The following is a 12,598-nucleotide window of genomic DNA, read 5'->3' as shown; positions in this document are numbered from 1 at the left end:
GTGTGGTCGGATGGTTACAAAGAGAGGGAAGGTTGCCCACACAGAAGGGGTCTCATTACCAGAAGGAACAATAGCAGACATAGAGCACAGCTACAAGTACCTGGGAATACCACAAGCAAATGGCAACCTCGATGAGGTCACAAGGAAAGGAGCCACAGCCAAATACCTCCAACGAATAAGGCAAGTCCTGAGAAGCCAGCTCAATGGCAAGAACAAGATTCGTGCAATAAACAGCTATGCCTTACCAGTAATCAGATACCCTGCCGGAATAATTAGCTGGCCAATGGAAGAGATGAAGGCCACGGATGTTAAGACTAGGAAGCTACTAACCATGCATGGAGGGTTCCACCCCAAATCCAGCACCCTGAGACTGTACACGAGCCGTAAGGAAGGAGGCAGAGGACTAGTGAGTGTGAGAGCCACTGTCCAGGATGAAACATCCAAGATCCATAAATAAATCAAGGACAAAGCCTCAACGGACGATGTGCTCAGCGAATGTATCAGGCAATGGGGAACAGAAGACAAGGTGCTGGAAGTACCATCATGGGAGGACAAGCCCCTACATGGGATGTACCACCGACAAATAACTGAAGTGGCTGATGTCAGGAAAACCTACCAATGGCTGGAGAAAGCTGGACTCAAGGACAGCACAGAGGCTCTCATCCTGGCCGCCCAGGAACAGGCCCTAAACACCAGAGCAATAGAGGCTCAGATCTACCACACCAGACAAGACCCAAGGTGTAGGTTGTGCAAGGAGGCCCCTGAGACAGTCCAGCACATAATAGCAGGGTGCAAGATGCTGGCAGGGAAAGCGTACATGGAACGACATAACCAAGTGGCGGGCATAGTGTACAGGAACATCTGTGCAGAATATGGACTGGAGGCCCCGAGATCAAAGTGGGGAACACCCCCAAAAGTGGTGGAGAATGACCGAGCTAAGATCCTGTGGGACTTCCAGATCCAGACAGACAAGATGGTAATGGCGAACCAACCGGACATTGTGGTGGTGGATAAAGAACAGAGGAAAGCCGTTGTGGTGGATGTAGCAATACCAAGTGACTACAACATCAGGAAAAAGGAGCATGAGAAATTGGAGAAATACCAAGGCCTCAGGGAGGAACTGGAAAAGACCTGGAAGGTGAAGACCACAGTGGATCCTGTGGTCATCGGGGCCCTCGGGGCAGTCACCCCCAAACTGGAGCAGTGGCTCAAACAGATCCCAGGAACAACATCAGACATCTCAGTCCAGAAATGTGCAGTTCTAGGCACAGCCAAGATACTGCGCAGAACCCTCAAGCTCCCAGGCCTCTGGTAGAGGACCCGAGCTCAGAGGATGAAACAGACCACCCGCGGAGGGTGAGAAGGGAATTTTCTTTTATGTATATATATATATATATATATATATATATATATATATATATATATATATATATATATATATATATATATATATATATATATATATAGGTATATATATATAATTTCATTTATACATGTCGGATATATATTTTTTATTTATATATTTATCTTTTATTATGTTGTGTGTGTATACATATATTTTTGATAAGAAATAAAAGCATAAATACATATTTTGATAAGAAATATATTATTCTTTATATATTTATTTTATTTTTTACAAATTTTCCATCACCATCCCCAGCCATTCTGCCAGCCTCAGTATCTCTGCTCATGGTTTCCAAGCAGTTTGACTGTCTCTGGTCTGTCTTCTCGTTTCCGTCCGCCGAAGTCTTCTCTCCTCCGTCCGCCGCAGTCTTCTCGCCTCCTGCCGCCGCAGTCTTCTCTCCTCCTGCCGCCGCAGTCTTCTCTCCTCCTGCCGCCGAAGTCTTCTCTCCTCCGTCCGCCGCAGTCTCCTCGTCTCCGTCCGCCGCAGGCTCCTCGTCCCCTTCCGCCGCAGTCTTCTCGCCTCCGTCCGTCCGCCGCAGTCTTCTCGCCTCCGTCCGCCACAGTCTCCTCGTCTCCGTCCGCCGCAGTCTCCTCGTCCCCGTCCGCCGCAGTCTTCTCGTCTCCGTCCGCCGCAGTCTTCTCGCCTCCGTCCGCCGCAGTCTTCTCGCCTCCTGCCGCCGCAGTCTTCTCGCCTCCGTCCGCCGCAGTCTCCTCGTCTCCGTCCGCCGCAGTCTCCTCGTCCCCGTCCGCCGCAGTCTTCTCGTCTCCGTCCGCCGCAGTCTCCTCGCCTCCTGCCGCCGCAGTCTCCTCGCCTCCGTCCGCCGCAGTCTCCTCGCCTCCGTCCGCCGCAGTCTCCTCGTCTCCGTCCGCCGCAGTCTCCTCGTCCCCGTCCGCCGCAGTCTTCTCGCCTCTGTCCGCCGCAGTCTTCTCGTCTCCGTCCGCCGCAGTCTTCTCGCCTCTGTCCGCCGCAGTCTTCTCGCCTCCGTCCGCTGCAGTCTTCTCGCCTCTGTCCGCCGCAGTCTTCTCGAAACTGTCCGCCGCAGTCTTCTCGCCTCCGTCCGCCGCAGTCTTCTCGCCTCCTGTCGCCGCAGTCTTCTCGCCTCTGTGCTGCCTGGACTTGGTGTATTTGTCATGGGTCCACTATGTCAACCTCATGACCTACAAACCGCAATTTATGATGATCTGTCCAAGTCATTCTCCATGGGCTCTGGGAACTTCCTCTACACCCGAGTTTCTCCCTTAGCGACCACCCAAGCTGCATGCTAGTTGGACTGCCAGTATCCATCAGCTGCTACCAGAGAGTCGGTCCAAAAAGACCTGACAGTTCTCTATCTTTGGTTTGAGAGCATCCCTCCCTTCTGGTGCCTACGAGCTGATTTTAGGGTTGTCCCCAAAACAGGCACAGAAAATCTTGTGGCCACATCTCCGATAAGCCGCATTGACAATGGAGTTGGGGGCGATGTTCTATCCACTTTCTCCAAAATGTGTTCAAAGTTCTTCCAGAGGTGAAATTTGAAGCTCTGTTTCACAGATGACTCTGCCAGGATCCTCACAACACTTTTGGGCCTCTCTGGTTTGACTGGAAGTTGACTGATGATTGGGGAGGATACCAACCAGGGAGTGGTCAGTGGACAGCTCTGCCTGTCTTCACCCAAGAGTCCAAGACATACAGCCACAGATCAGATGGGAAACAACAAAGTCTACCATAGAACTGTGGCCATGGTGTCCTTGTGCTATGAGCACATATGGACACCTGTATGCTTGAACAAGGTGTACATTATGGACAGTCCATGACGAGCACAGAAGTCACATAACAGTACACTACTCGGGTTTAGATCAGGGTGGCCGATCCTCTCAATCACAAGCCTCCAGGTCTCACTGTGAGTGCCCATGTGAGTGTTGAAATCCCCCAGCAGAACAAGGAAGTCTCTTGGAGGGACACTCTCCAGCACCCCTCCAACAGCTCCACAAAAGGTGCCCAATGTGAACTGCTACTTGCTGGCTTTTCTCCTTGGTAGGAGATTAGCCAACCTACTGCCTTGCTCACGAAGCCACTTGGAAACACGTGATCTTAAATGTCCGGCATTTCTGCTTTCAGAAGGGACTTCGTCAATGGAAACATCCACTTCTTCAACATCATTGCTTTCATGATGTTGTGGCTCAATTTGAACATGTTCTGAGCTTTCTTCAGAATCCAATTCTTCTGATGTTGAACACTCAGAAATTCTCTCTAAAGGTGGCACGTAATTCTCCAAATTTAAATATCCCCGGATGGATGATCTCCTAGAGGAAATAACCCTCCTGTAATAATTTTTGAAGAATTCAATGTCATCTTCTGTGAGATTTTCTGAAGAAGATGGTTTTTCTGAAGAATGCTCAGAAACTTCTTCAAAATGTGCCACAACATTATCAGCAGCTGTGTCAGAAGAAGGGATTTCCTTTGAGGCGACGTCCGTATCTGCAGCGTCCATGCCATCAAAATGGTCTGCGTAATTCTGAACTCCGTCTTCTGAGTTTCCATCAACAGAAGAAGCCTCTTCTACCAATGGATCCTCATAGACTGGTTCTAAATTTATCGCATCTTCCTGGCCGTCACAGCTCGTTTCAACGGCCAGGTCCATTTTGTCAAGGGGAACATCGACACTTGTACAGACATCAGTGTCTGCGTCCCCTGGACAAGTTTCCAAATGGAGTCCACAGATGCTTTCCAAAGCCACAGGATCTTCATCCGTAAAAGTTGCCAAACTTGTCAAGACACCCGAAGTGCCACTAACAAGGTTGGCAGAAGCGTCCATGTCACTTTGGTCTTCATCTGCGTCCTCAGGGCGTGTTTCTAAGTCCAGTTCACATCTGGACACCGTGGCAAGATCCACGGTGTCTTCAGGGGTAAAATCAGGTAAAGGTGTCAATACCCCTGAAGCGGCACTGACAAGGTTGGTGGAAGCGTCCATGTCATCTTTTTCTTCATCTGTGTCCTCAGAGCAAGTGTCCCAATTCATTGCACAGATGGTCTCCAAAGCCACGGCATCTTCAGGGGTGAAACTTGTTAATCTCGTCACAACACCTGAAATGCCACTGGCGATGTTGGCGGAAACGTCCACGTGGCTTTGGTCCTCTGGAATTAACTCCTCAAACCCAAAATATCTCCACCTGATATCCTCGTCTCGGTCTTCGGCAACTTCTTCTTTATGATGACCAAGAAGTTTCTCCACTCCTTTTGAGGCTAAGTAGCCCAGGCCCCAACCGATTGTTAGCATCATTTTGAAAGGGTGTGAAATTCTCTGTACGTGGATCCAGAGGCAGCTGAAGGGCAAACTGAAAATTCTTGTATTCCAAATGATGATAATAATCTTTTGAACCTTTATGACATCATAGATGAGAACATTGGTGGCATGATGATGTCAAACAACCTGTGTCAGGTTCTTGTTTGTTTTAGTTGCTATGGAAACAAGGAGTTATGTGTAAGGTGGGACTACTGTCAATTAAACAATGCATGGTAGACATTTAAATCTGTGAATGCAAGTCAATAAATGTGCATAAATTTAAGTTTTGTATTTGTCCTGTTTTTCAACTCATACATACGTGTAAAAATAAAAGATTTTACCTATGACAATACCCATAAACAAACAAATTAGTACAAGTGTTTATAGGGTATTTTTTCAGAAGTTAAACACATCAGTCACATTTATAAACTGTCTCTAAGCCTCTGCTGGATCTATTTTGAACAGTCACTGAGGAGGATCCCCTTAAACATATCATATCTTGCCTTAATTGCTCGTTTTGTTCATAAGGAAAATATTTAACATCTAGCAATTAAGATTTTTTTTTTACATTTGAATCAGTGACAAGGATGATGCACCAAGCAGATGAGCCAAATAATTTTATGTTTAATCTCACCTTCTTATTTATTTTTGTACCTTTTCTCATTCTCTAACCTCTCAGCCTCTTCACTGTGTGTTTATGAATCGCCCCTTTGCGAGATCTCCTGTTTACTCTTAGCACCGCAGCATAAAGTGACTTGCAGGTTCTGGTTCTGCTCTGCATGCAGAACCAGAACAAAACGAGGAGAAGCAGAATTCAGTTTCTACACACCACAAATCTGGAACAAACTTCCAGAAAACTGTAAAACAGCTGAAACACTGGGTGCCTTTAAATCTCAACTTGTTTAAGTAGCTTATGGCTAAATTAGGGTTAGAGTGCGGGTTTTGATGTTTTTAATGTTTTTACCTTTACTTTTTATCTATTTATTCATTTCTTTTTATTTCTCTTTCTCACTGTTTATGTTTTAATGATGTAAAGCCCCCCGGAAAACTTCCCAGTTAAACAACGTTTCACTAAAGTCCCAGAGGGTTAGAGTCCCAGTTAAACAACGTTTAACTAAAAACCTAGAGGTTGGAGTCCTTGTCAAACGGGGTTTTTGACTAAAGTCCCAGAGGGTTAGAGTCCCAGTTAAACGACGTTTAACTGAAGGCCTAAAAGGGGTTTTATGTTTTTATCTTTTTTAATCTAAATCTAAATCTCTTTCTCTTTCTCACTGTCTGTTCAATGTCACATGCTTCAGTTGTTGGACAATGTCACAAACTTCAGTTGTTGGACTCTGACGGTCTGTGTCTCCTCAGCGGTGCGACATCGGCGACGCCTCCAGAGGAAGCCTCTAGTCTTACGCCTACATCCTGATGGTTCTCTACTTCCTGCAGCAGAGGCAGCCGCCGGTCATCCCCGTCCTGCAGGAGGTAAAAACCCTCTGATCTTTGATCGTGGCCTGAAACGTGAGCTAACCTTTCAGCTTCCCTGCTCCAGATCTTCGACGGACAGACGGTTCCCCAGCGGATGGTGGATGGCTGGAACGCTTTCTTCTGTGACGACCTAGACCAGCTGGTGAGGATTCTCTGACATCCGGTCTGATGCAGGGCTGGACGATAAATCGCCAACAATATGTGTCAATCGGACACCTGATCGATATCTACAGTAGGGCTGAAACGATTCCTCGAGTGATTCGAGTACCTCAATTATTAAAATTCCTCGAGGAAAATCGACCTGCCTCGAAGCTTCGTTAATTTATGTTTTATCATTTAGCGCCCCGTGTTTCAGCCGGAACATTATTTGCGTTGCGCGGAGCTCTGACTTCTGCCTCTGAGTTGTTGACGGAAGCTACGTGTTAGCGGCATAACGTCCAATCTTCAAGTTCGGCCCGCGGGGATTTTACTGATTGGTGATAATTCCGGGTTTTCATCGTTTTTGTGGGACCAATAAACATCCTTAAAATGACGGCGCGATGCCGGGAGTCCAGCAGCATTTCTGCTCCGGAGCTGCTGGTTGAACGGCGGGAAGAAGCTGAGGAGGATTTATACAGGTGAGCGGAGAGACTGAACAAGGCTGAGGGTTAATGCTTACAAGGTAAGAGCAGCTTTACGGACGAACCGCACAATAAACTTATATCATCCCGGTCTGAACAAACGGGAGGCGGAACATGGCTGGTAGATGAGTTTCTGAACGGAGGAGCCGTAAATATCCCGTGTTTCTCCCCCGGTCTACAAAAAAGTAACTGGTAGGGAAGCTCAAATGTGGAAAAAATAGACTGATGTTGATATCCGATAGTAACACTGGTGTTATGGAAGATTTACCAATATTTTATTTCATAATTGTTTATATCCGATTACTCGATTAATCGTAAGAAAAATCTATAGATTACTCAATTACTAAAATAATCGTTTACAACAGCCCTAATCTACAGAGATCTGATAGAATATTCACTGAGCTTTGATCCAGAACCGCACAGCATTCTGGGGGATGTAGGCAGAGGAAAGACTTTAGCTGCTCCACCTCTCACGGCGAGTGAAGCCGGGTTGGAGTCAACTAACTCACTCACTCTTTGGTTGCTTCAACGGCCTGCTGCGTAAAAAGCAGTTTGGAGTTCCCCTCTGAATCCGGTTGCCTAGCAACGGCCTGCTGGGTAGGAGTTCCCCTCTGAATCCGGTTGCCTAGCAACGGCCTGCTGGGTAAAAAGCAGTTTGAAGTTCCCCTCTGAATCCGGTTGCCTAGCAACGGCCTGCTGGGTAAAAAGCAGTTTGAAGTTCCCTTCGAACTCCGGTTGCCTAGCAACGGCCTGCTGGGTAACTTGCACAGCAGCAGTTTCAAGTTTCCTCACTGTCGCTTGTAACTGCTTAAAAATAAGAAAAACAGCATAAAGTGAAAACTGGATGAAAGGGGAAAGACAGATATTTCAATATTTAATTCAGATATTTAAAACAAATAAACTCGTCAATAATTATCAGCTGGTGTGACACGTTTACACGGCGGCAGGTTTCTCAGCCTTGTTCTTGTCGCGCAGCGTCAGCGGCTGGCCGACCGGCAGCCCAACACCGAGTCGGTGGGGGAGCTGTGGCTCGGCCTGCTTCGCTTCTACACCGAAGAGTTCGACTTCAAGGAGCACGTCATCAGCATCCGGCAGCACAAACGCCTCACCACGTTCGAGAAGCAGTGGACCAGCAAATGCATCGCCATCGAAGTTGACCGGGCCGCTTTGCTTTCACCTGCTGCTGAGCTCCGCCGGCGGTTTGATTAACTTTTAACATGTTTTCTGTTCCCAGATCCGTTTGACTTGAATCATAATCTCGGTGCTGGAGTGTCACGTAAAAGTAAGTCTGAAAAGCAAAACTCACGTTTATTAAATCTGCACTTCATCAGCCGTACATCATCTGAGATACTTTAGAGGTCAAATGAAACCAGAGCTGAACCAGCAGATGCAGTTTGATGAGTAAAAACTAAAGATTCATCTCACCGAATGAAGCAAATATGTTAATCCAGTTCACAGAAAAATCAGTTTTTTTCTTTTCACAGATGGGGCAAATATTTAAAAACATACTTTTATGAAAGTTACACTTTGCAGCTTCAATGTTTCCAGTCTGTTCTTTTTTTTTGACTGAATATATTTTTCACATCTAACTAGTTTTTATGTATTATCCGTTTATATTTTCTGTTATATCGTCTTTATTACAGCGGAGGCCAGAGCCAAGTTTATCACCGCGTACAAAACGATGCTAGAAAAGCTTTAAACAAAACTTATTTCAGTTCGATTCAGCATGGAATTGATTCTAGTTATCAAAAAGTATCAAAGTTCAGTGTTTTATTCAGCATTTCTGCATTTGGAGTTTGGTTTGGATTTTATTTGTGCCAGTAGAATGACAGTGGGCTGAGGACTGAGCCCTGAGGAACCCCTCGTCCATTTCCAAACAGTTCGATTTGAACAATTCAGATTCATCAGATGTTTTTTATTATTAATACTAGTTCTGCACAGATTTAGTTAGCTTAGCATCTTCAGATTTTAAGCCGGATGGATTTTTTTTCCACCCCTCAGTGACGAACTTCATCATGAAGGCGTTCATCAACGGGCGGAAGCTGTTCGGAACGCCGTTCATTCCCATCCCCGGCACCGAAGTGGTACGTTCCTCCACGCTTTCCCTCCCAGGCTTCCTGATGAACCGGGGGGGTTAAATCTGCGCCGCCTTCCTCTGCAGGAATACTTCTTCGACTCGAAGGTGCTGACCGACGGCGAGCTGGTGCCCAACGACCGCTGCTGCCGGATCTGCGGGAAGATCGGACATTACATGAAGGACTGCCCGAAGAGACGCAGGTCGTCCTCTGACAGCTTGTCCTTTACGCTGAAGGCAGCAGGAGGAACAACTTTATGCTTTAACTGGTGTTCAAAGTGTGGTCCGGGGGCCATTTGTGGCCCTTGGACTGATTTTTCTGTGGTCCGACTGCAATTCAAGAATGACACAAATCTGATCTGTTTAAAGTTGGTGCTTGATGCAGATGCACTGCAAAAACACAAAGTGTTCCTGATCAATTTCTAGTGCAAACATTACGGTGGAAGTAACACAAAATTAATTTTTGAAATTATTTCACTTACAACTTGGGAAAAATGTTATAAGTGAAATAATCTGAAGATGGATTGAAACAAGCTTCTGTTTCTACCTGAAGTTACTTGCAAGTTAATTTTGTGCCAAAAAATCTCAGAAAAGTTTCTTGGAAATTTGTTAGATTGAAAAGTTGAAACTCAGGAAAATTTACAAAAGTCAAAAATGTTCAATTTTACAAGCTCCAATCATTAAAAAACTTTTTTTTTCTCAAATTCCTGACGTTTCAAACTCAGTTTTTTTTCTGCTTGTTTTTCTTTCTCTTTTTGACTTTAGTGTACCAAAATCAGCTTTTTCTAATTGATTAAACTCAACTTTTAAAGCAAACACTTTGAAAGAAAGTGACCCAAACCCTGTTCTTATTCTGGGAATAAATTAGTTGAATCAAACCAAAAGTAAAGTGAGAACTAAAAGTCTTTCTCGCAGTGAAACAGTAATTTGGTGAAAAGCTTTGGACCTTCACACGCTGCAGGTTTTTATTTGTCTTCTTGTTTTTTCCTTCAGGGTGAAGAAGAAGGAAAACAAGAAGGACGAGGACAACAAGGAGGACGAGCGGGAGCCGAAGGACAGACGCTGCTTTCAGTGCGGGGACATGGGACACGTCCGGCGGGACTGTCCCGAGAACCGCCACCTCAAGCAGAGGAACGCCGCCGCCCCCAGTAAGCAGAGGGCCGTGCGTCAGTAAAAACACTCCCCAGGTCCAGCAGCTCCTTTCTGCTGCTTTGTTTTGTGAAAGCTAGAGGTCAAAAGGTCAATCAGGCCAATTTTATGTCAACCAACTCATTTTATAGATATTAATGAAAAATGGCTTCCAAATTCTTCCATCCTGGGTAAAAACAACCAAAACTCACTGGTGGGAGAAATGACTGATGGTTGTAAGCTAAAAGCTAAAATCTGACGCCTCCATTTTAGTTTACATTTTACATTTTCTCAGCGTCTTCAGAGATTTTGGTGCAGCGCCCCCACAGGCCAGGAGGGGAACAGGTTTTTGAGAGCGTTTGAGAACCACAGCAGCTGGAAACGTAACAAATGTTACAACTTTGGTCCAAAATCGAACTGAATCTACCAAATTATCAGATGGAAAAACAATCTGTGACATAAAAGTTCCTAACTGTCGGGTACGGTGTGGTATCTGTGATGCTGTGGGCCTCTTCCTGATACAGCTGACAGCTGTGATGGAGCTGCAGGGCTGGACATGAATGAAAAGCTGTTGTTTCTGCGTTTTGCTGCAGCTCCTCTGATGGTGCGCAGCGTGGTGAACTCCCAGTCCATCCCCATCCCGGCGGCGGCAGCGGCCGACTCTCCTGGAAGAACCAGACAACCTTCTGAATGTGTGAGTTCAAACCGCTCGGTCCGTTTGCTTCACATCCTGAAAAATGCTTCAGCTTGAATTTGTTTTTCAAGGTTTGTAATAAAATGCATAATTAAAAACCTAAATTTAGAAGATTATACTGTTGATACTCAAGAAATTGTAACTTTTTTTTGGCAAAATATTTGGCTTTTCAAACTTAGAGATGCCCTGACGCTCCGTCACATTAGTGTTTACGGTTATCGTTTATGCATCACGGCTCTCTGCTCCGGTTCTTTCAGTCGGACAGTCGTCAGACTCCGCCCTACTCCCCGCAGCCCGCCGCCGTCCCCCACGGCTCCCCGCTGTCCTCCGGCTCCCCCCAGACGTCCCACAGTAAAACCGGCTGCGTCGGCCCCCCCCAGGTCCCGCTGTCCCTCTTCAGCTTCCCCTCCTCCCACACGGGCCAGTTCCACCCCGCCGCGCTCGGCGCCCTGGGGCTGCTGCCCTCCCACCAGTCCCACATCGCCTCTTCCTCCTGGCCCATCCACGGCCCCGTCCTCGCCTCGGCCTCCGCCGGCGGCCTGTCGCCGCCCGGCCTGACCTTTGCCCCCCTGCGCTCCGTGTCGGGGAACGGCAGCCCCACGGGAACGGGCGGCGGCAGCTCCGTGAACCTGAACGACCCGAGCATCATCTTCGCCCAGCCGGCAGCGGGGCGGCAGATGGGCATGGCGCCGGGTCGGGACGGACAGTGGCACAACCACATGGCGCAGCCGGGGGCGCTGATGGGAAACGGCACGGTGGTGAAGTCAGGTACTTCCTGTTTGCTGACCCTGTTATGTTCACACCAGCAAAGGTTGATCTTTGTTTTACAGCTTCTCTAACATTTTTCCCATAAGTGAAGTAATTTGCCAGTGGAACTAGAACTTTTTCATCAATATTAAGAAATTATTTACTTAAAACAAGTTTCCACATCTTGCTAAAAATTATGCGCAAGTTAGTTTTGTCTTATTTAAACGGTACTAAGATATTTGCACCAGAAACTAGATAAAAATGCTGAGTAAGAGTTTGATTTTTTGCAGTGTAGTACGTAAAACAAGCATCAAAGAAACACAAAGTGGTTCCTTTCATTCCTGAATTATCCAGATGTTCACTTCAGAAGATTACAGGAATGTCTGAGAAATAAAAACATTTGTTTTAATATTTTTCGTCACAGAACCGGGCCACCAGGTCCAGTTTGAAGGTGTGAGCCAGGGCTCGCGGCTGTGGGAGCACAACAAACCGCCCCAGTTCAGCCTGTCTCCCTCCTGGCCCTACCGGATGCCGCAGAACTTCATCCAGCAGGGCGGCGGCGGCGACTTCCAGCCCGGGAAAACCTTCCTGGCTCCAGGTTGGACCACGGGATTCCAGGAGCTCAATGGTCTGCAGGGGAAATGAGCTGTTTTACTGATTCTGTTCTCCTGTTTTAAAGGTTCTGTGGTGCATCCCAATCCGAACTTCCCACTGGTTCCTCATGTTCGGCATCCAGTCAACATGAATTACATCCAGCAGAAGAAATGATTTTAATTAGAGTTCTTGGTCAGTAACAGAGCAAAATCATGTACTCTTTGCATCAACTGATCACATGGACAATTTTAAGAAGAAGAAAAAAATGAATTTTATCATTTTTGTACAGTTTTTATGTTTTACTTTTTGGGTCTCATTACATTGATTTGTGATACAAATGTTAAATATTTTAATGCCCCCGTTTTTGAGGGGGTTAAAAAAAAAGTGTTTTTATTTTATGTGTAAAGGAGGATAAATTGTAAACCTTTATTTTTACTAGCTGTATTCATACTTTGCTTGCTGAAAGATGAAGGCTTTGAATAGATGTTTGTTTTTAAAACAACCTAACGTGTCAGTATGTAGTGCCAAAAGCAAGAAAAAAGGGGAAAAAAAGAAAAATACGAAGAAAAAGCTGCAAAAAAATAAAGAAAAAAGCAAACAA

General features: G+C 46.2%; 1 protein-coding gene across 1 annotated transcript; it reads left to right on the top strand.

Moving 5' to 3' along the window:
- The first annotated feature begins 5,619 nt into the window (after positions 1–5,619).
- LOC145551340 (terminal uridylyltransferase 4-like) lies at positions 5,620–12,598 on the top strand. Its single transcript, XM_081605832.1, has 11 exons — positions 5,620–6,137; positions 6,205–6,282; positions 7,736–7,952; positions 7,995–8,042; positions 8,762–8,844; positions 8,922–9,037; positions 9,828–9,982; positions 10,556–10,656; positions 10,914–11,424; positions 11,828–12,001; positions 12,083–12,598. Exons 1-11 carry the CDS (start codon positions 6,081–6,083, stop codon positions 12,169–12,171), a joined length of 1,629 nt encoding a protein of 542 aa, XP_081461958.1. The 5' UTR covers positions 5,620–6,080; the 3' UTR covers positions 12,172–12,598.

This window comes from Poecilia reticulata, chromosome 4 (genome assembly GCF_904066995.2).
Source record: "Poecilia reticulata chromosome 4, P_reticulata-male-v2, whole genome shotgun sequence".
Lineage (NCBI taxonomy): Eukaryota > Metazoa > Chordata > Actinopteri > Cyprinodontiformes > Poeciliidae > Poecilia > Poecilia reticulata.
This window is presented reverse-complemented; position numbering and strand designations above follow the sequence as displayed.